At 52.0% G+C, this 27,939-nt stretch overlaps 2 protein-coding genes across 2 annotated transcripts in view; one reads left to right on the forward strand and one right to left on the reverse strand.

The window, feature by feature from the left end:
* Positions 1 to 27,939, forward strand: part of WNT5B (Wnt family member 5B) — an 89,636-nt gene that overhangs the window by 29,908 nt on the left and 31,789 nt on the right. The window lies entirely within an intron of this gene.
* FBXL14 (F-box and leucine rich repeat protein 14) lies at positions 12,083 to 16,779 on the reverse strand. The gene is made up of 2 exons (XM_079937482.1): positions 15,443 to 16,779; positions 12,083 to 12,236 (listed from the first exon to the last, which is right to left on the reverse strand). The coding sequence occupies exons 1-2, from the start codon at positions 16,639 to 16,641 to the stop codon at positions 12,185 to 12,187; spliced, it is 1,251 nt and encodes a 416-aa protein (XP_079793608.1). The 5' UTR covers positions 16,642 to 16,779; the 3' UTR covers positions 12,083 to 12,184.

Genomic DNA, 27,939 nt, shown 5'->3' on the forward strand with positions numbered 1-27,939 from the left:
CCCCCCTGAAAAATGCATTGCTGGGAAGCACCCAGGTGACTCCCGTGTGAAGGTCATCCAGAGACCACACCTGGAGAAGCGGCGTGTGAACCAGAGGCGGGGTGCGTGCAGGCTGGCGGCGGAGCGGGGACAGCGCACGCACCCAGGAGCTGCTGAGGCCACGCGGCCGGCTTGGCCGGGGCGATCTCCAGACCCTTCCTCTGAGGGTTCCAAATGTGGGGCCTCGGCGGTAATAAACCCCACGAAGTTTTGCAGGCCTGCCTTGTGTCTGCTTTAACGGTCGGGTGTGGGCGGCAAGCAGGAGCCTGCCTTCCCCAGGGACCTGGCTGGTCACGGCCCCAGGCGCTCCGCTGAGCACTTCGGTACAATTCAAGCATCGTCAAGGTCATCGAGAGGTTGGTAGGAGTTTGTTGGAAAAGTTAGGGGGCTTCTTTTACAAGTGGTCTTTGATGAACTCGATAGTGTATTTCAAAAGTACTTTTAGGTCAGTCATGATAGACAAATGGCTCCTGAGCTAGACGAGAAAGGTCTGAACATACCATCTAAGTACAACACTTAGTATCAAAGCATACTCTGCTTGTCTTTCATTTGCCCTTAAAAATCTATACGAACAAATGTGAACAGACTCTGGACTCGAAGAATAATATTTCCTATGGACGTATATGGACAGATAAGCAAAACCCTGAGGGAGAAAAAAAACTTCTATGAAAATAGAAGTGAAGATCCTCCCCGGCTTTTTCCTCCTTCGCTCACTGGGGTCCGTTGCTTCCACTTGAGATAGAAGTAGTTCAGTTTCTCAGGAGATGCTGATTAAAAGCTGAACAAAAGGAAAGTCAGGCTAGACAGACTATCTACCTAGTAGGTACCTACCTACCTACCTACCTGTCTCTGGCCCTGAGTATTCCAGCCATGAGCACAGGTCTTTGTGCAGGACTGGGGTTAAAGGCACTTTAAATAAACACTGACAGTGGCCCTGGGACCACGTCCTCCTCCTTGTTGGTCTCCCAGCTCCCACTCGCCCCAGAAGCCCACGTGTGAAGCTCACGCAGGATGCTCTGGGGTCCGGTGGACCCTCTCCACCCCCAGCACCGGGGTCCTTGCCCCCGCAGCTGCTGTTGGCTTCTGTCCAGCTGTGTCTGCATCGGAGCTGACGGTCCTGGGAGCCCACGGAGCTGCCTGGCAGCCTCCCGGGAGCCACGGTGAGCGGAGCGTGTGCTGGGTTTTCACACTCGCGGAGGGAGGATGAGGGCAGGTGCCACCCTGAGGGCGGCGTCTTGGGTCCTGGGACTCACGCTGGGGTCAAGCCCCCAACCTTCTCCCTCTGTGGGATCTTGGGGCAACGGGGTCCCGGCTGCAGGGGAGCCCCCAACCCGGGGCCTGTGCCCTGGGCTCGTGTCTACCCGGAGATGCCTGCAGAGGTGTGCCCCCCACACAGCCCAGCGGGGTTTCTGTCTACATTTCACAGGCTTCGAAGGGCAGGAGGAACCCTTAAATCACTCCTTTCCTTCTCACAAACCCTTTCTCTAATAGAACAGAGTGACCGGAGAGGATGCAGGGACAACTCAAAGCATCCTGGACGCCAGGGGCCTGGGCCGGCCTGGCCTCCCTCTAATAGAACAGAGTGACCGGAGAGGATGCAGGGACATCTCAAAGCATCCTGGACGCCAGGGACCTGGGCCGGCCTGGCCTCCCTCTAATAGAACAGAGTGACCGGAGAGGATGCAGGGACAACTCAAAGCATCCTGGACGTCAGGGACCTGGGCCGGCCGGGCCTCCCTCTAATAGAACAGAGTGACCGGAGAGGATGCAGGGACAACTCAAAGCATCCTGGACGCCAGGGGCCTGGGCCGGCCTGGCCTCCCTCGAGGCTGTTTAGCCTGTGCGTCACTGACAAAGTCCAGGCCGACCTGGCTGACCCGAGCCAGGGGCCTGGGCTGGAGGGAACTTGGCCTTGGATGGCGTGAACCTCAGCTCCGCCTCCTGGGCCGCAGCCCGGCCTCCTGCACCGAGCACTCTGGGAAGCAGGACCCCCCACTGTGTTTCCCCCTGAAACACACAGGAGACACTCCTCTGGGCACCGAGAAGGGGGTCTGCAAGGAAGCGCGAGAAGGGCCTCTGCCACGATCACTGCCAAATAAAACATTTACCAAGCGAAAGATAGCCTTGAGCCCACACTAATTTGTATTTTTAAAACATCATTCATAGGGGCTTCCCTGGTGGTGCAGTGGTTGAGAGTCCGCCTGCCGACACAGGGGGCACGGGTTCGTGCCCCGGTCCGGGAAGATCCCACATGCCGCGGAGCAGCTGGGCCCGTGAGCCATGGCCGCTGAGCCTGCGCGTCCAGAGCCTGTGCTCCGCAACGGGAGAGGCCACAGCAGGGAAAGGCCCGCGTACTGCAAAAAAAAAAAAAACTCATTCATAAACTCGAGCATTTAAACTATTAGTTAGGAATTAATCCAAATAAACCGGCAGGCTCCTGTGATGTGAACCCACCGTCGTATGGGTTGGTCAGAAGGAATACTTGTCCGCGTTTTTATAGGCTCTTAAAGCGGTTTTAGCTCCATAACTGATAAAGCCGGGCTCAAGCACTATCAGCCCTTCCGCGTGACTGTCAGCACCACGTAGATAAACTCATCATCGTCCCAGGGAGGACCTGGAAGAGGTTCTGAAGCTGGTGACCCAGGGGGAAGTAGCCTCAGTTGCCCGATTACCGTGGACCCTCTGGGGGCCTAACGCGTGCTGACAGATGGTTAATTTCAAGATCTTATACAGATCAAACATAAGATCATCAGCCCCAAATTGGGGGCATCTGTCACCTCACCAGTCTTGTCAACTCTGAAAGCTGGAGTTGGGTCCTGAAGGACGCGGTCCACCGTCACGGGGCCCCTCGGGAGGGGAGCGGCATCACGTGAGGACCGAAAGGCAGCTTTTGGCCACATCCAGAGTTTTCTCTTCTGGGTGATTTTTTTAAATACAGAATTTTGGGTCTTTTTTAAAAAAATATTTATTCATTTGGCTGCACTGGGCCTTAGTTGCGGTGTGCGGGATCTTCGTTGGGGTGTGCGGGATCCAGTTCCCCGACCAGGGATCGAACCTGGGCCCCCTGCCTTGGGAGTGTGGACTCTTAACCACCGGACCACCAGGGAAGTCCACAGATTTTTGAAATAAAGATTTATGTATCACTTTTAAGAACAGCCTTAACTAGGCAGGCATATTGTAGTAATAATAATATTTAAAAGCCGCGGTGTAGAGACTGCCGGTCAGCTGCAGGATGGCAGCCGTCACTCTCTGGCCACCACAGTCTGGATGTTTCTGGGAAGCTCCGTGGCTGTTGGGAGGTGCTGGGGACAGCCTTGTAGGGCAGGGCAGGGCAGGGAAGCCCAGGGCCTCAGAGTCAGGAATGCGGTGGTCCCCGCAGGGCCTGCGGATGCTGGATGGAGATTGTTAGGCATGGAGATGGTGGTTTAGAGAATCAGATGAGTCGGAATATGAGTGCGCCCGTAACGATGGAAAATGAGTGAACAGCAGAATTTCAGAAATATGAAGCAACTGCACAGAGACAGTTGGGGCAGGAGTGAGATGTCGCCTGGTTTATCAAGAGCAGGAGAGGAAGAGCTGAAGAAAATACTGTGGAGAAATGAGGCTCCGCTTCTCCTGTAGTTCCCCACCCAGTGTGATCCGGAGAAGCAGTGTTTCCTATCTTCTTCGGGACAGAGACGGTCCACTGTCTCTCCTGTGATGCCCTTGAATGTATCACTTCACCTTTAGGAGAAGAAGTTCATCTTCTCCTAAAGCAGGATGAAGACTGTTCATTCCTGGACTGATAACATTTCAACCTCAAGATATCATTTCCTTTTCTCTTTAGACCTTGAACAAAACTTTCTCGTTAATTTGAAAGCCCATATTTTGTACTTCTTAATTCTAAGTATGTTCATCTTGTATTTTGAATGGAAAATTAAGAGAGCTGGTCTTAAGTTGATTTTTAGAAACCTTTGTGATCTAGTGAGAGTCTGAAAGAGGTTTACATTCCAAAGTACTAAAAGTTTCATCTGCCCTGAGAAATCTGAGATGTGTTGCTGTCCGTATTTTATCAGATTATTGTTTCCAAATTGCTATTTTACTCTCCCCCAAACTGGTTTTGGTAAAAAGAGAGGCTTTGAAAACAACTGATATTCTGTTCAACAGAGTATGTTAAAAGGATGGAGAAGTATAAGAATAACGACGAATACAAAATAATGGTGGTAAGCCCAGGACAGAGGTAAGCCAGCATTCTGAGTGGTGGGTGACTCGGGAAGTATATTGGGAGAGGAGGCTTTGGGACCCCTCCCCTGTAAGGCAGCTTATCTCACGCGTTGCCCTTATTTCAGGAGCCAGGCCCCCTCGGGCTCTACTTTCGAGATGGTCCACTGTCTCCTGCGATGCCCTTAAATGTTATCACCTCACCTTTCCAGAGAAGCTCATCTTCTACAGCAGGGTGAAGGTTACTCATTCCTGGAGAAAGCCGTCACGCTTTGAAAACCAGCAGAAGTGATTCAGCAAACGTGTTTGTCACGATTTGGGGAGAGGACCCCACAGGGTCCACCCTGACTTGCTTTCTTTAGGGGAACTATGTGGTCCCCTCCTCCTGTAACACCCACCAAAGGAACTATGAAGGCCAACATGAAATACTAGTATGCTATCTGCATCGTGTTTCGTGTAAGGTATTAAACGTAAGAATTGTGTTTCTCTCCATCTACTCCTTGATCGTTTAGGGTCCTTCTGAGACAGAACTGCAAAATCAATGAGGCAAAACATGTCAGTAAGTCATAAATACTGACGAAAACAGGCCAGAGGTATTGTTTTGCCTTTGGTAGTTGCTTTTATTTTAGGGACTTTGAAGAAAGGACCTGAAAATTCTCACTCAGCCTGGTATTTATTTTGAAATATACGCTGACCTCTGACTTTCAGAGCCAAGCAGCCTAATCCTGGATCATCCCAGAACGAGTTTAGGAATTTGTGATCATGTCCTTTTTACTGGGGATCTGTACACATCACTAACCAGCTGGTTTAGAAGGATGAGCCGCTTCTCCTGGCTGAAATAGAAGGATGAGAACAGAGCGCCAACCTGAGATGTTCACCTTTTATCAGTTGATCTTTAATGAACGTTCCTGTACGAATGACATCAGAAAAGGTCCTTCCCAGTGTACGGGGAAGACAAACCCCCTTCTGCAGTGTGCATTTTTAAACGATTCCAGATAGGCGGATGAAAATGGTTGGTGTCTTGTATTTTCATCCATGCTTTGCCTTAGGAGTTTCCTGGATATTTGCTCAGTGTGAGGGGAAGGGTCAATGTATATAAATAAGGAGGAGGGGATCTGGCGACATTGGGAACACGACCTCTTGCCCTCCGAAGCCTGGGAAGCCCCAGTGAATGCTCCCACTCCCAGCAGCGTATGGACCCTCCCCTCTGCATGCAGAGTGGGGTCAGAGGTTAATGAATGAGGGCTCTCCCCACACACGGGGGCCCGCTCCATAGTGGTTTTATAAATAGGGGCTTAAACGGGGTCAGAATAGGGCCTGCGTGTTGCTTCCAGACTCTCTCAGTCTTCCTGAAGTGATGGTGTTCAAAGATGCCACCCTTCCACGGGGCAGGGAGAGGTGAGGCCTGGTGTGCGGAGATCTGGGTGGCTTCCCCCAGCCCCAAGCATGTCGAGCAGGACCAAATGGAAAACAAAGCGGGGGAGGGCCTCGTTGCCTCTATTCTTCTCCGTAATCCCTTAAAAAATAATTGCAGACCCAACCTCTGGCCTCCAGCACATTTTCCGCTTGATTAGAGGCCTTTGTGAGGTGGGAAAGGGACCCGCAGGCCTGTACATTGTGCCGGGCCTGAAATGTCCAGCTGGGATTTTTTTCCATCAAAAGAGGATTTTAGTAAAACCGTTATCAGGGGCTTAGGGGAGCGGAGCTGCTGAGCTGCGCGGCGGGCGGATTAGCCCCAGCCAGCCTGTCTGGGCTCCGGGAGGCGGGAAGGTGTCGGCGGCCCCGCGAGTTCACGACAGGTGCAGAGGCAGGAGCGGCCGAGGGCGCGGAGACCCCCAGGCGTGGGGTGCTCGTGGGGCTTTCCCTCCGGGCATCAGGCAGAAGGCGCCGGGTCAGGGGCTTGGGGCCTGCACGGAGGGGCCTGTCTGCTCCAGGTCGTGCCCACCGCGTGCCTGGCTCCCACCGCAGGCCAGCCTGCACGTCCGTCGTGGTCTCCATTGACTCAGGGACCGGGTGGCCCGGCCGGACCACTTCAGAGGGCCAGTGATGGCCACGTGGCCCCTGTATTGTGGGGAGGACGGAGCGGACAGAGGAAGGTGAGGGGTGTGTGCACGTGCGGTGCTGGCCGCCTGGCTTTGCTTACTGTGTCGGGGCCGCTGGGGCTGGGGCTGGGGACATGACCTAAAACAGCAGCTGTCTCCGTGGGGTGACTCGAGTGCTGGCCAGGACAGGGCGAAGAGGCCCGACTCCTGGGGATCGAGAGACAGAGTCCAGGCCAGGGAGCCTCACGACACAGGAGGTGTTACATGACAGCCCTGGGATGCTGTTGTTCTGGGTGATTTTCTCTGCGGGATGGGGAGAGTGGGTAGCACAGAACCTTTGTCCTGACGGTGACGGCCAGAAGGCTGGGCAGTAACAGCCCCACTCTGGGAGTGGGACCCGTCACCTTACCGGGGGCCCAACACCCTACTGCCAGCTCCTCAGGCCAGCCCGGGGACCTAGCAGTCGGAATTTTTGTCTCGTGTCCGAGTCACACAACCAGAGGAAGAAGGACTGTCTTCCTGAAAACACGAGCAGCCCAGGAACGCCGCTCCCGGAGATGTTGGCCCCGAGCACCCCTCCCAGCTCCTCCTGGGGTCCAGGCTGGGCATGCTGGCCGTTGGCCTCCCCTGCACTCACCTCACCTGGTCTCTGTGTCCCCTCCGTGTCCTCTTTTCTCTCCCCGGCCACCTGTTTTCTTTATCCGGGTTGTTTCCCTGAATCTGTATTCGTTCTGTGTGTCACTGACACACAGCCTGAGAGTCCACGGAGCTGCCGGGAGGTTTTCTGGTTTCCTACGACCTTCTTGGTTGCTGGCAGGAGCAGTGATCAGCTTCGTGCCTGGGCCCTGAGTTCCAGAAGCTTCTCCTTTCCCTTCTCCCATTTTCTAACCAAAAATGGCCTTTGCGTCACCGTGCTGGTGGCGAGCCTCACTGGGATGGCACGGCGTGGCAGGTGCAGCCGCGGGACACGGCCACCTCCACCTTCCACACTTTGATTCCACATCTGCACCTGCCCTTCAGATCCTTGCTTTCATGCCCCGAGGCCAGACGGTCGGGGCCAAGACGGCGGGAGACCCCAGCCTGTCCCTCGTTGTGGCGTTTTACGGAATCTGGCCAGGTTGGCTCAGAAGTTCTTTCTCCTTCATTTCTGCTTCCTGTTCCTAATGTCTGTTTTCCAGGGGAGGAGTTTAGGTATGTGAGCAACCTCACTGCTGTATCAGGGCTCTTAATCATTCTCACTTTCGTGGGCTCCTTCAGAAGATCCTCATGTTGATAATAGAAACTAGAAATTGATACTCCTAACATTTTTTAATATTTGTGTGTGTGTGTGTGTGTGTGTAATAAAGGCAGCACTTTTGCTCCTCCTGTTAGAATGGATGTTTCCACGTATGAGTGTAAACTTTTCCCCAAGTTGTTCTCCCAAACTCCCCGAATACGGCAATCTAACAGGATCTGTATGAGATGGTCTTAAAGAAAAGTTAGGAGTTGATGTTTGATTCCCGCCAGCTACATCAGGGAACCGTCCCGAAGGCGCATCTGATACCTGCTCCCAAACCGAGTGCCCAGCACCGGCGTCCCTGACTCCACCAATACCTAAAAATTCCATTATCTTCTTGGCGACATGAGGTTGTCTCGCCAGCTCTCACTCACACCGGGAAGGTCTTTGTGGGGAGGCGACCGGGGGCACCTGCCGGAGGGCATCCGGCTCACAGGCAATGCTGCCACCTGCTGACGGGTCTCGGGGCTAGCAGGCGCCGTGGATAAAGACAGTCCGTCTTTCCACGTGGAAAACATACGTGGAGTTTTGCATGAACCGTACTTTACTTTTCTGCCCCACAGTGGATCCTAAAATCGTCTTAGTGCACTTGGGGTAAAGGAAAGCACGAGGTCAGACGCCCGCCTCTGACACTGGAGTGGCCACGACGCAGGGCTCCATCCCCGCGGGGAGGGTGAATGGGTGGGAGAAGGTGGAAGAGGGTTTGCGGGGGATGGGGAGGTCGAGGAACAACGCAGCAAGAGGCAAGACTGACTTTCCACCCCTGCCTTTCACGAGGTGCCGTGCGACCTGTCTCCTAACTTACAGAGATGCGGTTTAGCTTCCGACGCAAGCAGGGGTGAGGCTGTCACTGCGAAACCCTGTGCCCTGCTTTACTGGAGTGAATTTCCGCGGGTCCTCCTGTGATGCCCTTGAGCATTAGACCCTTGCGTGTGGGGGAGAAGATAGGCCAGCTGTCTTGCTATGGGTCACTGTCCTGTCGCCCTTTGACTCCGAGCACAATGGCCAGGCGTCTGGACGTCAGGGAGGCTGGGAAGGCCAGTCGTCTATCCAGTCCAGGCTCAGAAAACCCGAAGAGCTTCTCTGCCTGCTATGTCAGGAAGCTGCGCTGGGAGTTTGACAACGTTCAGGCCACAGAACCTGGCCGTACCGTAGATCCCTGAAAGACGTTAAACTTTGTGCATTCGAAATGAACTAGAAGAGCTCGAAGCTGTCACTTTAATGCTGTATTTTCATATAGTTTGCTCAAGGCACACCTACTGGCCTTTTTTCTTTTTGGTAGTTCATAGCAGTGGGCTTTGAAGCTAGGAAGCTAAGGTTTAAAACACTGAGGTAAAAATGGAAGGCCCTGGTTAGTGTATCTCCCATCTAAGAAGGCTAAGAATTTGAGGGGTTTAACTGTTGCAGTTCTCCCTTATTTCACCCATCTGACCAGTTCTGGCCTCGGGGATTTTACCGAAGATTCTAAGGAACGTGAGGACTAGTTTGGGGGGTTCCTCTCTATCTAGAGGCCACGTCTCAAAAAGCAGAATGGAAGCCGGTAGCTATTCCTACACAAACGTACACAAGCGTGAGCATAAAAATGCCAGTTTGGGGTAAACCTTTCCTAAGGAAAAACACTATTACAAACAAACATTTGTAGTAAATATTTGCATCATCTTTTTAGATGAGGAAAACAGTGCTTTCCAAACCGTGTGGAGTAATTCCACACCATTTATGAGAAGTGAATCTGGACTGGGCTCTTTCCCCGCTGTGTCTGTGCCGCTCCTGTCGCTCTGGCCCTGATCCGGCAGGGGTCACTGCTGGTACCATGAGCAGGCCTGAGCCTCTGGAGGGCGGGTTACATCCCCCGGAGAGCAGGGAACAGAAGCGGTGCTGATGTGAACACACTGGGCTAGACCCTTTTACTCTTTCGGGACAGGAGGGATTTGTAGGTAAAACATCTGTAAAGTCAGGACGTTTTATCCTTGAGTGATGAGAAAACACCTCGTGCTCTCACAGCTCAGTTCTCCTTTGTGACAGGCGGCCCCGGGCGTGTGGAGCTGTGACTTCTCAGCATGGAGGCCTTTGTGTCGTCTGTTTGTCACCGTCCGTGACGGAGCAGTGCTGGAGAGCTGGCCCACGTGCTTGAGGACGACAGGGGACCGACTGGACCCTCACTCATACTCGGGCCACCCGGTACCCTAAGCCCGTTTACCAACTCCTCGCACTAGCTTTCCGGCTCCTTGAAAAAGGAGTTTGCATGAGTAACGTACACGTCTGAGTTTGCATAAGTAATGCGTATTAAATAATAACTTTCAGCATTCGGGGCGTTTACTCCAGATGAAAATAATGTGCTGTAGCTCAGCTCTCTTCAGAAGCAGGGGGTCGGGTGTTGCTTGACAACAGCTCAGGGAAGGACCCCCCGCTCCCTCCTGCTGGGGACCGGCCTCCCCGGTGATGGGTAAAGTCTGGGGTGGTCACTGGGCACAGTCTTTCACCCTCGTCAAGCCTCTTTCCCCGTTTATAAAATTAAATGTCCAGCATCCACCAGCTTTGGGGAAACACAAATCCGGAGACAGGGAAGCCAAACACGGTCGAGACTCCGTGCGTCCGCGGGCCGCATCCACATCCCGCCTGTGTGACCGGGATGCTGTCCACTCTCACAGATGAAAGCGAACGCACAGGACATGGGGCATTTGTCCTTTACACAAAGTGGAAGAGTGATGAGATAATAAAAAACTTAAGTCTTCTTTTAAGAAAATATGTGCACTTTCTTGGGTTAACAAACAGGAGATGGAGGAATTCCACTTGGATTGTTTTGTTTGGGGGGGATGTCAACGTACCCCGTCTCGTGCCATCACTTCTGCTCTCGTGCCGACTTCCTCTTGCCCTGAACGGGAGGAGCGGCTTTGTCCACGGTACCCAGCGCTCCAGGTGGTACCGGCAGCTCCACCAGGCCACATCAGAGCCACCCCTGCGACAGAGGAAAAGGCTGAAACTGATCAGTTGTGGACATTTACAGGTACAGATGTCTGGAAATGCCCCTCTTCTATCCGAGACCTGAGTGTTCGCTCTTTGCCCAGCTGTGCACTCACCTTGGAGACGTTCTAAAGTCTTAATAGTTGGCACGGGTCCAAATATGAGGTCTCCTCTGTCTGACAACATTCACTTTTCAAAAAACTTAACTTGCTCCGTACCATTTGAGCAAAGCACCTTGACAAGACGAGACAGAGGTGTGGCCTGGGCACTGGCTCGGGATTCAATGCAGCTTTGCCCAGGACCCACATGATTTCACCAAAAGCCTCGCCCCTGACTCCTCAGGGGTCACGGTGGCACACAATTTAGGTCTTGCCCTCTATTAAAGGGGCAGAATTAACTTTTAAAAGGGGGTGATGCAGAGGGGGAAGGGCAGCAGAGGGGGCAACCACGGGTTGACTCACTGGCCGCCTGGCCGCAGCAGAGCCCTGGGAGCAGAGGAACGGTTGTCAGAAGCTGCATGAGGTCTTGGTTTTGTTTTACAAATCTGATCTCTTAATAAGGGGGTCTTATCCTTTGGAAACACAGTGGTCCCTGGGGGCCACTCCCCTCTCCCCTTTGAAAACTTGAGTTCAGATTCTCTAAGTCGGAAGGGAAGGGTTTTACTTATATTGCAAGATCAGCATCTAATAACCACTGTGGGAAAGCACGTGGATTTGGGGGCTAAGCCACGCTTCCATTTACGTATCGTGTGTCTCCGTTTAAGAGAAGGCTCTTGCCGTTAGAGAAACTGCCGTAAAAGGAACATTGGCTTTTTCAGATCTTTGCTGCTGATTTCAATCATGAAAGAATAATGATCGGTTTGAATTTTCTTAACTGTTTAAGGATGTACCGTCAGTTAGGCAAGCATCCTTGTCACTGCTGCCAAAGGTGGGATACATCAAGTGGGCCCTCCCCGCCTCAGGACGGAGGAACTGGGCAGGCAGGCGTCTACGGCAGGGAGAATTATTCAGCAACACCCAGCGCTCTCAGCTAGAGGCCCGTCGTGGTCTTGAGGAGGCTGCAGACACTGTCTGAACCCCGCCGACCCCGCCCTTCACTTACACATCATCTTTTCAGCAGACGTTTCATGGCTTTTGCCCCATGAGTCTCGGACAAGTACACGGAACCCTTTCCTGACTGCCAGCAACACAGTTCCTGCTGAGGTTTATTGCTTCTAGATGATGAAGTTTACGCTAAGTTCCTATTTTGTTTTTTCAGTTCTGGAGTTTTGGCAAATACCTGAGCCAGGTTTTTTCTGTTACTCTAAAAATTGCCCTGAAGTCCTCTTAACCTGTGCGCCACCCACATATTACACATCCGCTCATGTGCTTAGCGCTCCTATTCCTTAAAAGCATTTCCTTCCATTCCCGTAGGTGTGGTGAGGCCAACTCCACTTCTGCTCCCTTTCAGGTGGTGCCCTTGGCCCGAGCCTGTCCATCCTGGGTTCAGACAGCCACCACTCGCTTCCGGGAGGTCGCCTTCCTGGAAACCAAGGTGCGATCAGTAGCTGATCCTCCTCGTGGAGTGGAAGGGGGCTGGACTTAGTGGCTGGCTTTAGGCGAGCAGTATTCTCATCTGGAAAAGAGGGTACCTTTCAGCAGGTTGCTTTGAGGACTCGGAGAAATTTTCAAGTACCAGGCAGAGCACATCGTTGGTTCTCAACCCTGATTCCTTTCTTTCTGTCAAAAAAGGATGAGGGGTAAGCAGTCACCTCTGACTGATGCAAGGAGGTTTACTCATCTTTCCCGAGACACTGAGATACATTCTAAACTCTGCCCAGTTCAGGATGAGGACACCAGGCCCGTGATCTTAACTTCCAAACAGTAATTTACCAGCCTTGAGTCAAGCTTATATTTAAAAACCAAGACAAAGCAGAGAAACAGAAAACCTTCCAGTTATAGCTGGTAGGATTACTTTCTGTATTAAATGAAGGAGGTGAGCACAGAGCCTAAGACGTAGGAGGTGCCCAGATTCTTACTGACTGAATCTGCACAGCCACACGATCTCTTGGAAGAAGAAAAATAGGAACTCACAGCTTGTGGAAGCTTCGTGTGCTGTAGAGGCAAATGCTAAATCAGAAAGCTGACCCTGATTCAGAGTCTCTTCTTACTAGGGTTCACACTTTTTTTTTTTTTTTTCCAGGCAGTAAGCACTGTAACCTAAGAGGGAAGAAAGAGATCCACACCTTCCCCAAAGAAAAGGAAGATGGATCTAGTGTCAGGCTCCATGAGACCCACTTGTGGTGGCTCTCCAAGAAGGAACAATGCAGCTTTTGTGCCAGGCCCGTACAGCAAGCCTGGAAACTTTACAAAACAGTCCTACCCAAGAGAAACCTGGTTCTAGCTCTCTTCCTGGAAAGAGGTGTTGATCCAGGAAAGTTTTGTGCTATTCTTATCGGCTCTTCCTGGGATCAGTATAAAAAAAAAAAAAAAAAAAACCCTCAAAAACAAGTAAGACAGACCTCTGCGAAACAAGAATATGAAAAACCCCACTGCTGGCGCATTTATACACTTCCGTTTCCACAGCCCAACCACAGGGTGTCAGATGATTTAGTTATTGTCTACCAAAGGGAGCTCTTTGCTGGAATTGTTGGTATTCAGCCCCAATTCGGTCTAAGAACCCTCACCGGGGTTCGAGTGGCCGCCTTCTTAAAATGCAAATGTGCAAGAACTCCAGGCCGGCCTCCCCGCCCCCAGGAAAGTGTCCAACCCGGCGGCGCTGGCGGGGCTGGCGGGGAATGCTAAGGAGGGGCCCGAGCCCCCGCCCTGCCGCACTGCTCGCACTGAGCCGCAGTCCGCATGACTGAGCGCCCTTAACTTTCCCAACAATGGCCCTGGCGCCCTCCCCGCCCCCTCGCAGCCTCCCCACACCCGCTCAGGGTCAAGAAACCCATCTTTCTTCCCACTTCCACATCTCAGGACGCATTTCTTGAACATCACCCCTAGATCTCACGTCCATGTGGAGAAAAACTGGCCACCCTGGTGAAGCTGTGACTCTTACAAATCTGGTTTAAGAAGAAGTTTCATTTTGTTCGGTTTCTTTAAATTTCCATGTTGTGCACAGTTCAGAACCAGAAGTTATATAAACCTCCATTCCAATCCCATTTCTAGCAACAAAACATGTAGATGTCAGTGGTGAACCTCATACAGGATGAATTTTTCACCGTGAGCTCGCACCACACAGGCTGCACGGAACTCTGCATCTTATGCTTTTTACTTCAGAGACACAAAACAGCACCTCCTACCGTGGCCTGGACCCAAACACACACCGCCTTAAAAATAATGCACAGATACAAGGCTTTTGTTTTTGGTTTTTTTTTTTTTCAAAAACATACTTCATATTTCCTCTTTTATTATATAAATATCAGTTTAACCTTTTACTGTAAGAATATAAACGTTTTAAGAGGATCTTTGTTATTATTTATACAAATTCACAAACAGTACAATTAATTGATAAAGGTCTCTGGGTTTCTTTTACTCCATGGTCTCGCATGTTGCAGTGGAGGATTCTAAAAAACAATAAACAAACCAAAAAAATCCAACGAAAATGTACATCCTACACAAAAGTGATTTTTTTTTTTAAAGCCACAAGTCCCAACCCCCATCAAAATAAAGGCATCTACTCCTCCATTTAGAAACAGAATTTTTAAAAACCCACAAACTCCCGTTTTATTAACAGAACAGAGACAAGACATGAATTTCAGTCTCCTCCCCTTCACATTTCAGCCCCGGGGGCTCTGGAAGCTCCTCCGCTCCCAACAGGAACCCTCACTGTGTGACCTTTTCGTGGGGAAACTTGCAAGAGGGGGAGGGCAGGGCAGAATCTGCATATATAATCATCATTTTCAAGACACAATCTGCATCTCAAACACACACACAAAATAACAAAAAACGAAACAGTCCAACTCTCGCGTCTCCCACACGTTTGTGCTATAAATTAAGTCAAGATTTAGGATCACGGCTGGGCCCTCAAATCCCTGTGGACAAGGAGGAAAAGGAAAGCAGAGCCGGAATGTGAAGTGGGATACACGGGGTGGATGGGGTTTGGGAAGAAGCCAAAGCAAAAAAGATGTACGAACCCGATGGGCATCTGTCCAGTCCAGGCACAAAAATGTTTCAGTCTCAAAATATCTCTCTTGTAGAATTCCAGGGCTTCAGAGAAAAAAGTAAACTAAAACGAGGTAGCCAGACACACACACACACACACACATATATATATATATGTATATATATATATACACACACACATATATATATATAATTTATATATATATATAATATATAGACTATACTCAGCAGAAAAAAAAAGAGACCATGATGTCAACTTCCTTCAAAAAAATAAAAAAGACAATACAAATGAAATGAGCGTGGGTAGCAGAGTACTGTCAAAGGACTGATGACGAGAGACTGGGATTAGTTACGAAGTGGAAGAAGGGTGAAAAGGCCGTTGTAGTTGGGTTTGCTTTTATACGTTTCGAAATAAAAACCAGATCACAGTATTCAAATGAAAGCTTAAGTGAAGGCAGACATTCTCCCCAACTCCCCAGGGCTGAAAGGACTGGTCACTCCCCACCCCCGTTTCCAAATGCAGCGCGGCGGGGATACGGTAGCTCAGTCCGTCCTCCAAACCCCTGCTGGGAGGAGTGGCTGGTGGGTGGCGAGTCCTCCGCATCCTCGGGGAAAAGGAGGGGGTGTGGGGGCGGAGGGACCCCGGACGCAACGGGGGGGGGAGGGGAGGACGAGACTGGGGCTCCGCGTCATCGCCCCCACCGCGTCCCCGGCAATGCTCTGGGTCTACGTGTGCGTGTTGAGTGAGCGCGGGGGCCGCGGCGGTGGCAGGAGGACGAACAGGGCGGGGCCGGGGGAGTTGGTGCTGCCGCCCTCACCTGACCTTCTCACTGTCCGTCATCTGCCAGAGGCCCAGGTTGAGTACCTTGAGGCAGGGCAGCTGCGTGATGCGCTCCAGGCCGCGCTTGGTGATGCGGGTGCAGCCGTACAGGTCGATGCCGGTGAGCTGGCTCAGGTGCTCGGCGATCAGCTCCAGGCCCTTGTCCGTGATGCGTACACACTGCCCGATGTTGAGTGTGCGCAGCCCGTGCATCTGCCGCACCATGCGGTTGATGCCATCGTCGCTTATGTGGCAGGAGCAGAGGGACAGGGACTTGAGGCCGTCCAGCCCCTGCGCTATGTAAGCCAGGCTCTGGTCCCCCACCTTGTCACAGAAGGACACATCCAGCCCCGAGAGGCGCAGGCTGCCCATGGCCAGATGCATGATGCCCGTGTCACTGATGTTGTCGCAGGAGCGCAGGTTAAGGCTGCGCAGGCTGCCCATGTGCGACAGGTGCAGGAGGCCTGCGTCCGAGATGCCTCCGCAGAAGCTGAGGTTGAGGAGCCTCAGGCCCGTCAGCCCCCGGGAGATGTGCTTCAGAGACAGATCCGTGAGCTTCTGGCAGTCCTGCAGCGTGAGCTGCTCCAGGCCCAGGCAGCCCTCGGCCGCGCTGCGCGTCATGCCGGCCAGGTGCCCGATGCCCACGTCCGAGAGGTGGCGGCAGCTGCGGAGATTAAGGCTCTTGAGGCGCTGCAGGCCCCAGGCGATGAGCAGGAGGCCGGTGTTGGTGATGTTGCTGCAGCCGCCCAGCTCCAGCACCTCCAGGCCCTTGAGGTACTGGGCTATGCGGCCCAGGCTGCTGTCAGTGATCTGCTTGCACAGGCTCAGGTTGAGGGCGCGCAGCGAGCCGATCTCCTGAACGAACGCGTGGCCCAGTCCGTTGTCGGTGAGGTTGTAGCAGCCGCTGAGGTTGAGGCTCTCGATGTTGGCCATGCCCTGGATCACGTAGCTGAGGCTGCGGCGCAGGCTCAGGATCTGCACCCGGCGGATGCCCCGGGCCTGCAGGCTGGGGAACAGCGACGGGTTGGCCCGGCGCAGGTGCAGCTTGGCCTCCACCCCCCGCCACACCGACTTGTGGTAGGCGGCGTCCCGCCAGGCCGTGCACACCTGCGCCGCGCGCCCCTTGTCGCGCACGTCCAGGTAGCCGAAGATCATGGCCAGCAGCTCGGGGAACAGGCACGAGATGTGCGTCTCCATCTTCCTCCCCGCGGCGTCGGGGAGGAGGCGCGGGCCCCGCTCCCGCCCGAGCGACGAGGCGGCTGGCCGGCCGCGCCGCGGGCCCAACGGACGCGCCTCCCGCCTTCCGGCTCGGCGCCGCTCCTCCTCCCGTCCGCGCGTCCTTCCTGCCGCCCTGCCCGCCCTCCCCGCCCGGCGCGCTCGGCGCTCACATCCCGGGCGGGCGCCCCCGCAGCCCGGCCCTTGCTGGGCTCAGCTCTGCCGCGCCCGGCCCGCGCCGCCCCGCCGCCGCCGCCGCCGCGCCCCCGGCCGCATCCTCCGGCGCCGCGCGGGCCGGGCTGCGCGCTCGGGCTGGGCGCCGGGAGGCTGCGGCCGCCTTTGTCCTCGCCCGCTTTTCAAAGCTGCCAGCGGGCCGCCCGCACTCGGCCGCCCCGGCGGGGGGACTTCGGGCCGGCGCGCGCTCGGCCCCCGCGTCCGCGCGCGGGGCAGCGCCGGCCGGCACGGAGCGCGCGCGCGGAGCCGACCCGGGGCGAGCGGCGGCCGCGCCGGGGGCGTCCGGGCCGGACCCGCTGCTCTCCGCGCCTCCGCGCCCCCGCCCCCCGCGCTCCCCCGCGCGCGCGCGATGGTACGAGCCTGCGCGCCGGAACTGCCGGCGTTGTCCTGGAAACCGAGCGCCGGCCCGCCGCGGGTTAACCCTGTGCGCGCCGTCGGGGCGCCGGCCGGGCCAGCCGCCACCGCTTCCGCCGCCTCCACCGACCGCGGGGAGCTGCCGGCCACGCCCGGCCCGCGTCTAGGCTCCGCGCCGCCGGGTCCGAGGCCTCCCCGCGCGCTCCTGGCCCAGCCTCCCGCCCGCTCCCTTTATCCTCCCGCAAGACCCTCCTCCCCGGACCGCTGCTCGGTGACCGCCCCGCTCTCCTCCCCGCCTCCGTCCCCGGGGCCCCGCCGCGCGTCTGTGCTGCCACCTCCTCGGTCCACCCCAGTGGGCGGCTTCCCACGGTTCCTTTCTCTCCAGTCTTGTGCCCTGAACTGGGGAGAAACTCAGGACTACCCACGCGTCCCTTAGCCGAGCACGGCCTCCCCCCAGTGCGCACTCTGGATCTAGCCATTACCACTTCCTTCTAGCATGTTCCGGGTGTTTCCAGACACCGCCGCCAGTGCGCTCCCTCGGCTCCTTATGCATCACAACTTCCTCCGCTTCCGCACTCGGCCGGCAGCCCTGGGCTGCGCCGCGTCGCCTCCGCCTGCCTCGCGCCCGGAGGGAGCAGCCTCACCTCAACCCTATCGCCACCACTTTCTTTCTTGTCAGCCTCTTAGACGATGAAGGGCCCAGTTGTGCCGACAGTCACTGTGTTCGTATGTGCCGATACAATTTTATCTTTTGACAAAACAGAGTGACGATTGGGCTTGGTTTAAGATGCTCCAGCAAATGTCTGTTCGTTTACAAACTGTTCTCTGGAACCATGGAATGCTCCAGTCTAGAGCGTGGCTCCTGGGTCTTAAATGCCCACTCAGAGAATAGGGTTTCAAAAGAGATTCATTTTAATTACCTTCAAACCAAGAATTTTGGAGCCAGAAAATGACCCTCTGTGTTTTGAAGGAATTTGTGGATCCGCACAACAAGATGCAAGACAGCCTGGTTCAGCTATCAAAAAAGGAGTCTTTGAGAACCTGAACGAGGTTTTGACTGGGTTCCATGTTCAGTATATGAGGTTCCCTTTTGGCCACTTCTCTTTTGCCCAGGAGACCAGTAGCGAGCCAAATGCATACAGATAGGTAATAGGCGTAGTACCTTGTTAGACTGCCGCCCACCTCCCCTGTTCCTAAATCAGGAAATGCAGAAGCAAAATCCTTCAGCCACGATGCACGTGGTGTAAGGCCCAGAGATTTCTATAACCCTCCTGGAATCACGTAGGGTTGTGTTGGTCGTCTAGAAGATTCCAAATGTGCTGTGCAGTGAGAGTCTCAGTTCTGCGCTGCACCTGGGTTGGCACTCTTCTCCTGGGCCGTATCTAGGCGTACACTGGTCTCAGTCACTGCCGCGTAAACTTTTACCTAACGCGCTACGTGAAGTGACTTTTCCTGTTGTTCTGTGGATGTAGATGTGTTTGTGTTGATATCAAGGTCTTAATCCACAAAACCTTAATCCTCGTTGTCGCAAAACAAAGTGCTAGACCACCAATGGGGCGGGCGTGGGGGGGCTGACCTGAAGAGGAGGGGCTTAGTTAGCCGTGCCCCTCCTCCAGACCCGCTGCCGCTCTCAAGTCTGAAAAGTAGTTCAGATGTGCCCGGAAGCACTTTCTCGAGGAGTTGACCACCTGCTCCTAGCTCTCGCGAAGTTTTTTCTTGAGTTTAACTCTAGAGTGGTATTAATTCAGGACCTTTTATGTAAGGCATTCAAACATATATGACAAGGATTTTCAGCAATATGATTGTGTTCACGTTCAATAAACAGGAGAATAAACATCAAGAAGTATCTTAGAAAATGCACATTAGTGGGGAAACAGAGTGGCATCAGGTGAGCCCTCTGCTGAGTCTGGGGCATGGAGGAAGTGTCTCCCCTTTCTGCGGCTCAGTTTCCTTGTGTTTCACTAGGGCAGATTGACTGGATAATCTCCAGGGATCTTCTCAACAGTTACCCTCTGGGAAACCGTGAGCCTCTCTGAGCCCTGTCTCAGCCCGACATTTCGCATTGTTCCTAATGCAACCCCGAGAACAGGGATAGTTTCACGTGCACTGGCTTCTTGGGGGTTTCAGTTTAGGCTGTGATTTAGGACACAAAAATAGGTGGAGGGAATTATGGGCCAGAGACTGGTGGTCTGGAGAAGATGTGTATCAACGTAGAGGGGCCCGTGGACAGCCACGTGTATTTTGAGCCCAGGTCGAGACTTTGTATACGATTCAGCAGCTTGCAACCGAGGTGAAGTTTTTTTCTGAATGAGTTCTGAACTTCTGTTTAGAGCAGAGGTGATAGCCCTGTGTACAGAATCTCTAGAACTTTACCAAGAATTTTAAAGACACTGTTTTTTTAGATAGGGTGTGTTTTTCATCTGGGTGGGGCCTGGGAAAATTGTGAGGCCCAACCCAAAGATGAGGCTTACTTAAGGATGTATGCTTCCTGGGACTTCCCTGGTGGCGCAGTGGTTGGGACTCCACGCTCCCCATGCAGGGGGCCTGGGTTCAATCCCTGGTCAGGGAACTAGATCCCACATGCATGTCGCAACTAAGAGTTCTCATGCCACAGCTAGGGAGCCCGCATGTCTCAACGAAGGAGCCTGCGAGCCACAACTGAGACCTGACACAACCAAATAAATAAATATTAAAAAAAAAAAAAAAGGATGTATGCTTCCTCACACAGAGAGGCAGGAAAGATCAGAAGAGATCCGTGGCTTTTAAACTCCTCATTCAAGAATATATGTGTCCAGGGCTTCCCTGGTGGTGCAATGGTTAAGAATCCGCCTGCCAATGCAGGGGACACGGGTTCGAGCCCTGGTCCAGGAAGATCCCACCTGCCGCAGAGCAACTAAGCCCGTGTGCCACAACTACTGAGCCTGCGCTCTAGAGCCCACGACCCACAATTACTGAAGCCCACACACCTAGAGCCTGTGCTCCGCAACAAGAGAAGCCACCGCAATGAGAAGCCCGCGCACTGCAACAAAGAGTAGTCCCTGCTCGTCGCAACTAGAGAAAGCCTGTGTGCAGCAACGAAGACCCAACTCAGCCAAAAATAAAAATAAATTAAATAAAATTTATTTTTTTTGAAAACAGAATGTAGATGTCCAGAAACAGTGACCCAGAGTCTAGCTGGTGGGCGTTGGATCAAAGGAGTTAAAACAGGTTGTGTGTGTTTTATGTTAACTCTAATGTGTCCATGGCACAGTGGATGCCTCGCAGTAGGCGCTCTGTAAACGTGGTTGAACTGAAGCGAATGAGAACGATAACAATTATATAATCTCTTTACAAAAGACTTCATACATGTCAAAACTTTTCTGGACCACCAGTAACAATGGATATCTGAGGTTTATAAGATCGTGCCTTTCCAACTACTTCCCCACTTCAAGGCAACATTCTCTCTATTCCTAAGTAATTCTAAGCAGGAGAGTATCCTGGGGCACCTTTTGATTAGAGAAAAGGTAAGACATAGTGAGGACTTGATTCACTGAGTGCAAAGAGAAGATTTAACTAGAAACAACAACAGAACAACCTCACTGAATAATGCGCAAAGGACTTGAACAGACAGTTCTCTAAAGAAGACGTACAGATGGTCAGCAAGCAGGTGAAAAGATGCTCAACATTAAGCATTAGGGAGATGCTAATCAAAACCACAATAAGCTATGATCTCATACCCGTTAGGATGGCTACAATGAATAAAGCAGAAAATAGCAAGTGTTGGCGAGGAGGTAGAGCTATTGGAGCCCTGGCGTGCTGTTGGTGGGAATGTGAAATGGTACGGCTGCTGTGGGAAACAGTACGGAGGCTCCTCAGAAACTTAAAAATAGAACTACCTCATGATCCAGCAATTCCACTTCTGGGCATATACCCAAAATAAATAAAAGTGGAGTCTAGAGGCACCATCTGTACACCCAAGTTCATAGCATTGTCTGCAACAGCCAAAAGGTAGGAGCAACCCAAGTGTCCCTCACAGATCACGGATAAACACAAGGCGGTCTCTCCCTACGACGGAATATTATTCAGCCTTTAAAAAGGAAGGAAGTCCTGTCACACCACAGCATGGAGGGAGCTTGAAGACGTCATGCTGAGTGAAGTAAGCTACTCACAAAGAGACAAATACTGTATTAGTTCGCTTATATGAGGCATGTAGAATAGTCAGAATCACAGAAACAGAAAGCAGAAGGGTGGCTGCCAGAGGCTGAGGGAGGGGAGCTGTTTGGGGGCACAGAGTTTCAGTTCTGCAAGATGAACAAGTTCTGGAAATTTGTTGCACAATGTGAATGTACTTAACACTATTGAATTGTATACTTTAAAATGGTTAAGGTGGTAAGTTTTACGTTACATATATTTTACCACAATTAAAAATGAAAAGATTTAAACAGAACCAACATTGTGAAATGAAGATGTAAATAAATAGGAAAAATAGGTGAAAATTGTCCTCACGTCAGCAAATTGCCGGAACACCCCAAAATATTTGTTTACTCTCTCCCAAATTATTAGTTCATTGTATCCTGTAAACAAGGGCTTTATCCACCCCCATAAAAATAAGGGCTTGAGGTCTGGGTAGCTGGAGCCCTCTCCTGAGGATGACTGTGCCCTTTCATGTACAAACTGGAAAAACTCATGCGAAAGAGATGGGGTGCTATTAATAATCGCCCCCGGATGAATGGACACCCCCTCCTTTTACACTGGAAATGCGGCTGCATTTGAAATATGTTGTTTGCAACTTTTGAGTGTTAACTGTAACATATATTTTATTTTTAAAAAATTTTATTTATTTAATTTTTTTTTTGGCTGCGTGGGTCTTCATTGCTGTGCGCGTGCTTTCTCTAGTTGCAGCGAGCGGGGGCTACTCTTCGTTGCGGTGCACGGGTTTCTCATTGCAGTGGCTTCTCTTGTTGCAGAGCACAGGTTCTAGGCGCACAGGCTTCACTAGTCATGGCTTGCGGGCTCTAGAGCGCGGGCTCAGTAGTTGTGGTGCACGGGCTTAGTTGCTCCGCGGCATGTGGGATCTTCCCGGACCAGGGCTTGAACATGTGTCCCCTGCATTGTCAGGCAGATTCTTAACCACTGCGCCACCAGGGAAGCCTAACGTATATCTTCATATTTTCAGGTGCCCGACCAAAGGATTAGAAATACTTTGATTGAATAACCCCAAGTATCAGTTATTATTAACAAACACCTTAGGTACTTGTTACCAAGCAGGTAGCTATGACAACCCTAAAATAAAACGAGCCATATTGAAAATGTAGCCATTTCCAAGTACTGAACGCTTGGGAAGGTGGGTTTTCAATCATGTGATCGTTCAGGAAATGTTCCTACAGCTGGTGCGCACGGCTCTGTGCCCTGGAGTAGACAAAGATGCAGAGGGTATGTCTGCTTCTTAGGACTCAGGACCCAGCAACGCGCCACAAAATGGTTTCCGTATTATCAGTGGGGTAAGTGCCAATGGAGTGATGGTTATAAATAAAATGTTCTCAGTTTAGAGGACCACTACAGAGGAGCCTCGAATTTGAATAGTGTTGATGAGAGGAAAGTCATTACATAGGGTGGAAATTTATTTAGAGAACAGGCTGGCTTTACCTTACTAGTTTAGGAAAAAATAAGAATGCCATAATAGCAAACATACATTGTCATACATTGTTCTGATTCTTCAGTATTGAAGAATATTGAAAATTTCCTTTTCAGGGAATTCCCTGGCGGCCCGGTGGTTAGGACTCTGCACTCTCACTGCTGAGGGCCCGGGTTCAACCCCTGGTCGGGGAACCAAGATCCCACAAGCCGTGCGACGTGGGCCCCCAAAAAGAGTCACCTTTTCAAAGAATTCTTAGCTTTTTCTCTTTATTCTCTTTCAAGAATAAGAAACTTTATTTTAACTGTTGTCTATCTGGAACTGGAATTTGGCATCTGAAGTCAGAAATTCTTAGTTCTTGGTTTGGACTTGGCTACTGTTTTTAGAACAGAGATTGCCTTGGGAAAAAATTATTTTAAATCAGCTGTCTTTCTCCTCGTTTTGCCCCACAATAGAGCTTGGTGCCTCACACCCTGGGGGCAGTGAGAGGGGACCACTGAGACATTGACTGACCCCTGGGACGGCCCGGGTCCGAGGGGGGCTCCCCTAGGTGCCCGTGACTCGAGGCCCCTTGACACAGGGCTGTTCCCCAGGCAGTGTCCTGAGGAGTTAAGTGCCCCCCAGGCTTGCAGCCCAAGTTGTGCGGTGGAGTCCCGGCTCTTCCATTATGCCTGCGTGCCCTCTGGCAGGGTGGCTTCAGCGCTTTGAGCTACAATTTCCTCATCTATAAAGTGAAAAGTCACTCCTGGTCACAGAACTGTGGTGACAACTCATTGAGAAAAACCACGCAGGGGAAAGGGAGGGCCCTCGGGGGAACCTGGCCTTTAGGAGGGAGCTAATAAACACTGTTCTGGTTTTTTCTTTTATAAATGAACCATCAAAAAAAGCCCCACGTGGATGTGCCCCCGAATTGTACAGATACATCCTTACTGAAAGTTAAGCATTTAAAAATGTCATTTCCTGTTTTTAAGAAATGCGCAGGTTAAAGGAGCGGAAACAGCACACTCGCAAGAGCGTGATGAGATGCTCACGTCAGGGGAGCCCCCTGTCTCTGTGCCCCTCATTCCCTCCTCCCTGAGTCGGAAAGAGTCGTGCTCCATTCAGAAAAGCAAGAGACAGTCCCAGACTCGGAGTCAGCCAGACACACATCCATCCTTTTTCCTCTGACCTAGGTTTTCATCACCAACTCTCATGCTTTCTTGGGCTTCTCCGACTTGCATGTGTATCAGAGTAACTTCGAAGGTCTCTGAGTCAGATGTCTGGGGGGGGGGGGGGTGCCGAGAATTTGCACATCCAATGGGTTTCCCAGGTACTGCTGGAACCTCCCACCTCCTGGTTTTCCTTCTCCTGATTTAAAACTTTTGTGAAATTATACTTCTTGAAGCCTCTCCTTTTTTAGTAAAACACAAATAATATTTAAAATAATTATGTCCCCCCCACACCGTCTTTTGCCTTTGAGTCTCTGGTGTGAAGTCCGAAGTTTTCCCCGTGAGGCAGTGATAGAATGTGGGTTTTTAGTCAGACAGATTTGGGGTCAAAACCTTGACTTCATCACTTATCAGCTCTGTGACTTTGGACGAGCTGTTTCATCACTTGGAGACTCGGTTTTCTTGTCTGTAAAACAGGACTAGCGATGCTCTTATCTTGGGAGCTTTGCGAGGGTTGAACGGGATAACGCACGGAACCTCCTAGTACGGCTCCTGGCCATCGGCAAAATAGCTGTTGTTTTGTTTTTTTTTTTTCTTTTTTTGGCCGCACCACGCAGCACGCAGAATCTTAGCTCCGCAGCCAGGGATCAAACCCAGCCCCCTTGCAGTCGAAGCGGGGAGTCTTAGACACTGGACCACCAGGGAAGTCCCCAGAATACCTGCTATTTATTGCACATTTATTATGTGTTAGACATTCTTTGAAGGTCTTTACGAGTATGACTCAGCTCTTCCTCCCATAGATCCACCCACACGACTGTGAAGTAGGTTCCATTACTACCTCTGTTTCCTGGTGGGGAAACCACGGCACAGAGGTAAGTGCTCAAGACGATCCGGCCCACAGAACCGGGATTTCAACGCCATGGTCTAGACCTAGAGCCACTCTGTATATCACTGCTCCGCTGCCCTGAGGACGCGTGCTGAGTTTGTCAGCGCACCTGGCTAGGGTGCAGTGGCTGTGCGACACCAAACGAGGAGTGTCTATGAAAGCAGCAGCTGCTAGTGACTGAGATGCCGACCCGCCATGAACGGTCATGGGCCACGACGAGGGGTGGCTTCCGTGTGCAACACCTAAGGCCCTGGTTGGTAGACGGCCAAAGTGGGTCTGTGCGTGTGTGTATGAGACACAGAGACTGCGAGGGCGGAGCCTGCGGGCACCACTGTGAGTGTGCTCACTGGGGTGACGTGCTCACGCCCGGCTCCGTCTCCGGGCCTCCAGCGGGACGCCTGGGCGGCTCCGGCCTCACTCAGGCCCCAGGAAGCCGCTTGTGTGTAATTATGTCACCCTCTAGTGGTTACTTCCGTATTAGCCCTTTATCCGAGGAACAGCCCCTCCCTCTAGGTGCAGGTGACCTCTGGGTGAGCAGACCCTCAGGGAACTTGGGGGGGCTGCAGGGGGGCAGTGCTGGGAAAAGAGGCAAGGAGAGAAGGGCAGGATCAGAAGAGGACAAAGTGCTCTGGGAATAAGGATTAGTTTACTCCCGCAGAGAAGGCGGAGGTGGGAGAGGCAGAACATCTGGAGAGAGGAGGGGCGCCTACGCATCAGTTTTTTTAGCCTTTTATTTTTAATTGAGGTGTAGTTGATTTACAGTATAGTTTCAGGCGTACAGCAAAGTGACTCAGCTATATGTACATACACACATATCTATGTATATACGTACACATGTATGTACACAATATGTATCTATTCTTTTTCAGATTCTTTTCCATTATAGGTTATTACAAGACATTGAATATAGTTCCCTGTGCTATAGAGCAGGTCTCTGTTGTTTATCTATTTTATACATAGTAGTGTGTTTCTGTTCATCCCAAGTTCCTAATTTATCCTCCCCCCACCCCCTCTGGTAACCCTATGTTTGTTTTCTGTGTCTGTGAGTCTATTTCCACAGCAACATGGGTGGACCTAGAGGTTATCATATTAAGTGAAGTAAGTCAGAAAGAGAAAGACAAATATTGTATGATATCACTTACATGTGGAATCTAAAAGAGTGATATAAATGAACTTATTTACAGAAACAGAGCGCGTATCCATCTTTACCGAGCGCTGTTTCTTGTTTGTGAGCGTGGGTGCTACACCCCGGGCTCTCTCGGGAGCTTCAGTGCAGAGGGCTGGTGGGGTTGGAGAAGAGCTATTTTTAACCAGTTTCAGTTCTCTTTTCCAAGGGAAGTAGGCACAAGCCGTGGGACTCACAAGGGCTGAGTAAATTCCAAACTCTCACCACCTGGGTGGACAGCTGGCTTGACTTCTTCTCCCCGGCCTGAGGCTATGTTCTCTCTGCCGGGAAAGGTCACTTGTGTCAGGATCCTCGTAGGTCTGTCATATCTTGATAAATATTTCAAAGGCAGGGAGGGGATTAAGATCCCTCCTACTCAGAACTGCTTTGTAACTCCGTATCGGGCCTGGGACTCTGCAGCCTTACGGGCCGGAGTTGGAAGGTTGTTCCCTTCTGGAAGGGCGCTGGCACTGAGCCAGGCTTTGCTGGAAAAAAGCCCTATTGGGATGAACCAGAGCATTTACATTTCTTACATCATGTCAGACCCAGAGGAGGACTAAGGGTCGGCCCTGATGCCGAGTTCACAGCCAGGTCCCCTTTTCTGCCAAGAGGATAGGGTTAAAGGTTTAAAAAAAAAACAGCCAGAAACTCAAGGGGTACAAAAGCAAAATCTCACCTTGCTGGTGTTAACCCTTCACACCCCAGAGAAGATAGTTGGAGATAAAAATCGCATCTTTACATCATGGGATCCACAGCTTTCGTGATTGCCAGTCGTTCCCAAAGAGGCCACTAACTCCGAGCGTGGCTTCCCCCCTGTGTCAGGGCATGAAAACAGCACAGAAACCCTGTCCACACTGTCCCTAAAGCTGGAAAAATTTGTCTCAGCTCTGAACTCAGTGAGGTTCTTTGTTTGTTGTTTGCTGTTTATTTTTAAACAGTACTGTTTAAAGCCGAAAAGTTCAGGTAACTCTTTCAAGTTGTCCATGCCTGCTGTGGACCATCAAGAATTCCTTGATGGGGCTTCCCTGGTGGCGCAGTGGTTGGGAGTCCGCCTGCCGATGCAGGGGACACGGGTTTGTGCCTGGTCCGGGAAGATCCCACATGCCGTGGAGCGGCTGGGCCCGTAAGCCATGGCCGCTGAGCCTGCGCGTCCGGAGCCTGTGCTCCGCAACGGGAGAGGCCACAACAGTGAGAGGCCCGCGTACCGCAAAAAAAAAAAAAAAGAATTCCTTGATTTAGTTGGTTGCGGGGACTAAGCCGTCAGCATTTGGGCAGAAGAGGGAAACCTAGAGATTGGACGATGCTTCCCTTTGAAGCCTCAAGGGCGCCGTGAGGACGTGTGAGGACAGCACCGGGTTTTACAAGTGGAGAAAACAAGGCGGCAAATGAGAAGTGACCTTCTCAAAGTCATGGGGTCTTTCCTGGGCCCGCACAGCTTCTGGGAACCCCGCACGCAGGCTTGCCTTTGTATGATGTTTCACTAAAACTCTGTGCGTCTGGAAGGATAATCAGACGTGGGCAGAAGTCCACAGACATGGGCTCACAGTGTGGCACTAAGTGACGGGGATGCTAATTGATAAAGCGCAGCAGGCGAGGAAGAGCAGCCACTCCAGACAGAGCGACGGTGGGAGCGGCTGTTAAAAGTGCTGGGTGGAGGGCGGGTAAATGAAGAAATAAGAAATAAATTGTAAAATATCTTAAAAGAAAAAGTGCTGTGGGGAAACGGGAATCCCCACCTTTGGGATCCCCTTTTTGCCTGGTTCTCCATTCTCCCAATTTTATGTATAGATGTTAAAAGTTTGACATACTTTGAAAACTCATATGTAAGCTAAGAAGCTGTCCTAGGAGGCAGAGCGGAAGTGAGTGAGCTGCGCTGTGA

Source organism: Stenella coeruleoalba (assembly GCF_951394435.1).
Source record: "Stenella coeruleoalba genome assembly, chromosome: 11".
Classification (NCBI taxonomy): Eukaryota; Metazoa; Chordata; class Mammalia; order Artiodactyla; family Delphinidae; genus Stenella; species Stenella coeruleoalba.

What these genes read in the sequence shown, in the direction of transcription:
- FBXL14 (XM_079937482.1), bottom strand. Translation starts at nt 16,641, where the DNA reads ATGGAGACGCACATCTCGTGCCTGTTCCCCGAGCTGCTGGCCATGATC. An exon ending in ACGGACAGTGAGAAGGTCAG is followed by an intron (nt 12,237 to 15,442) that starts GTGAGGGCGGCA and finishes CTTTTTTGACAG; the next exon opens with AAAGAAAGGAATCAGGGTTG.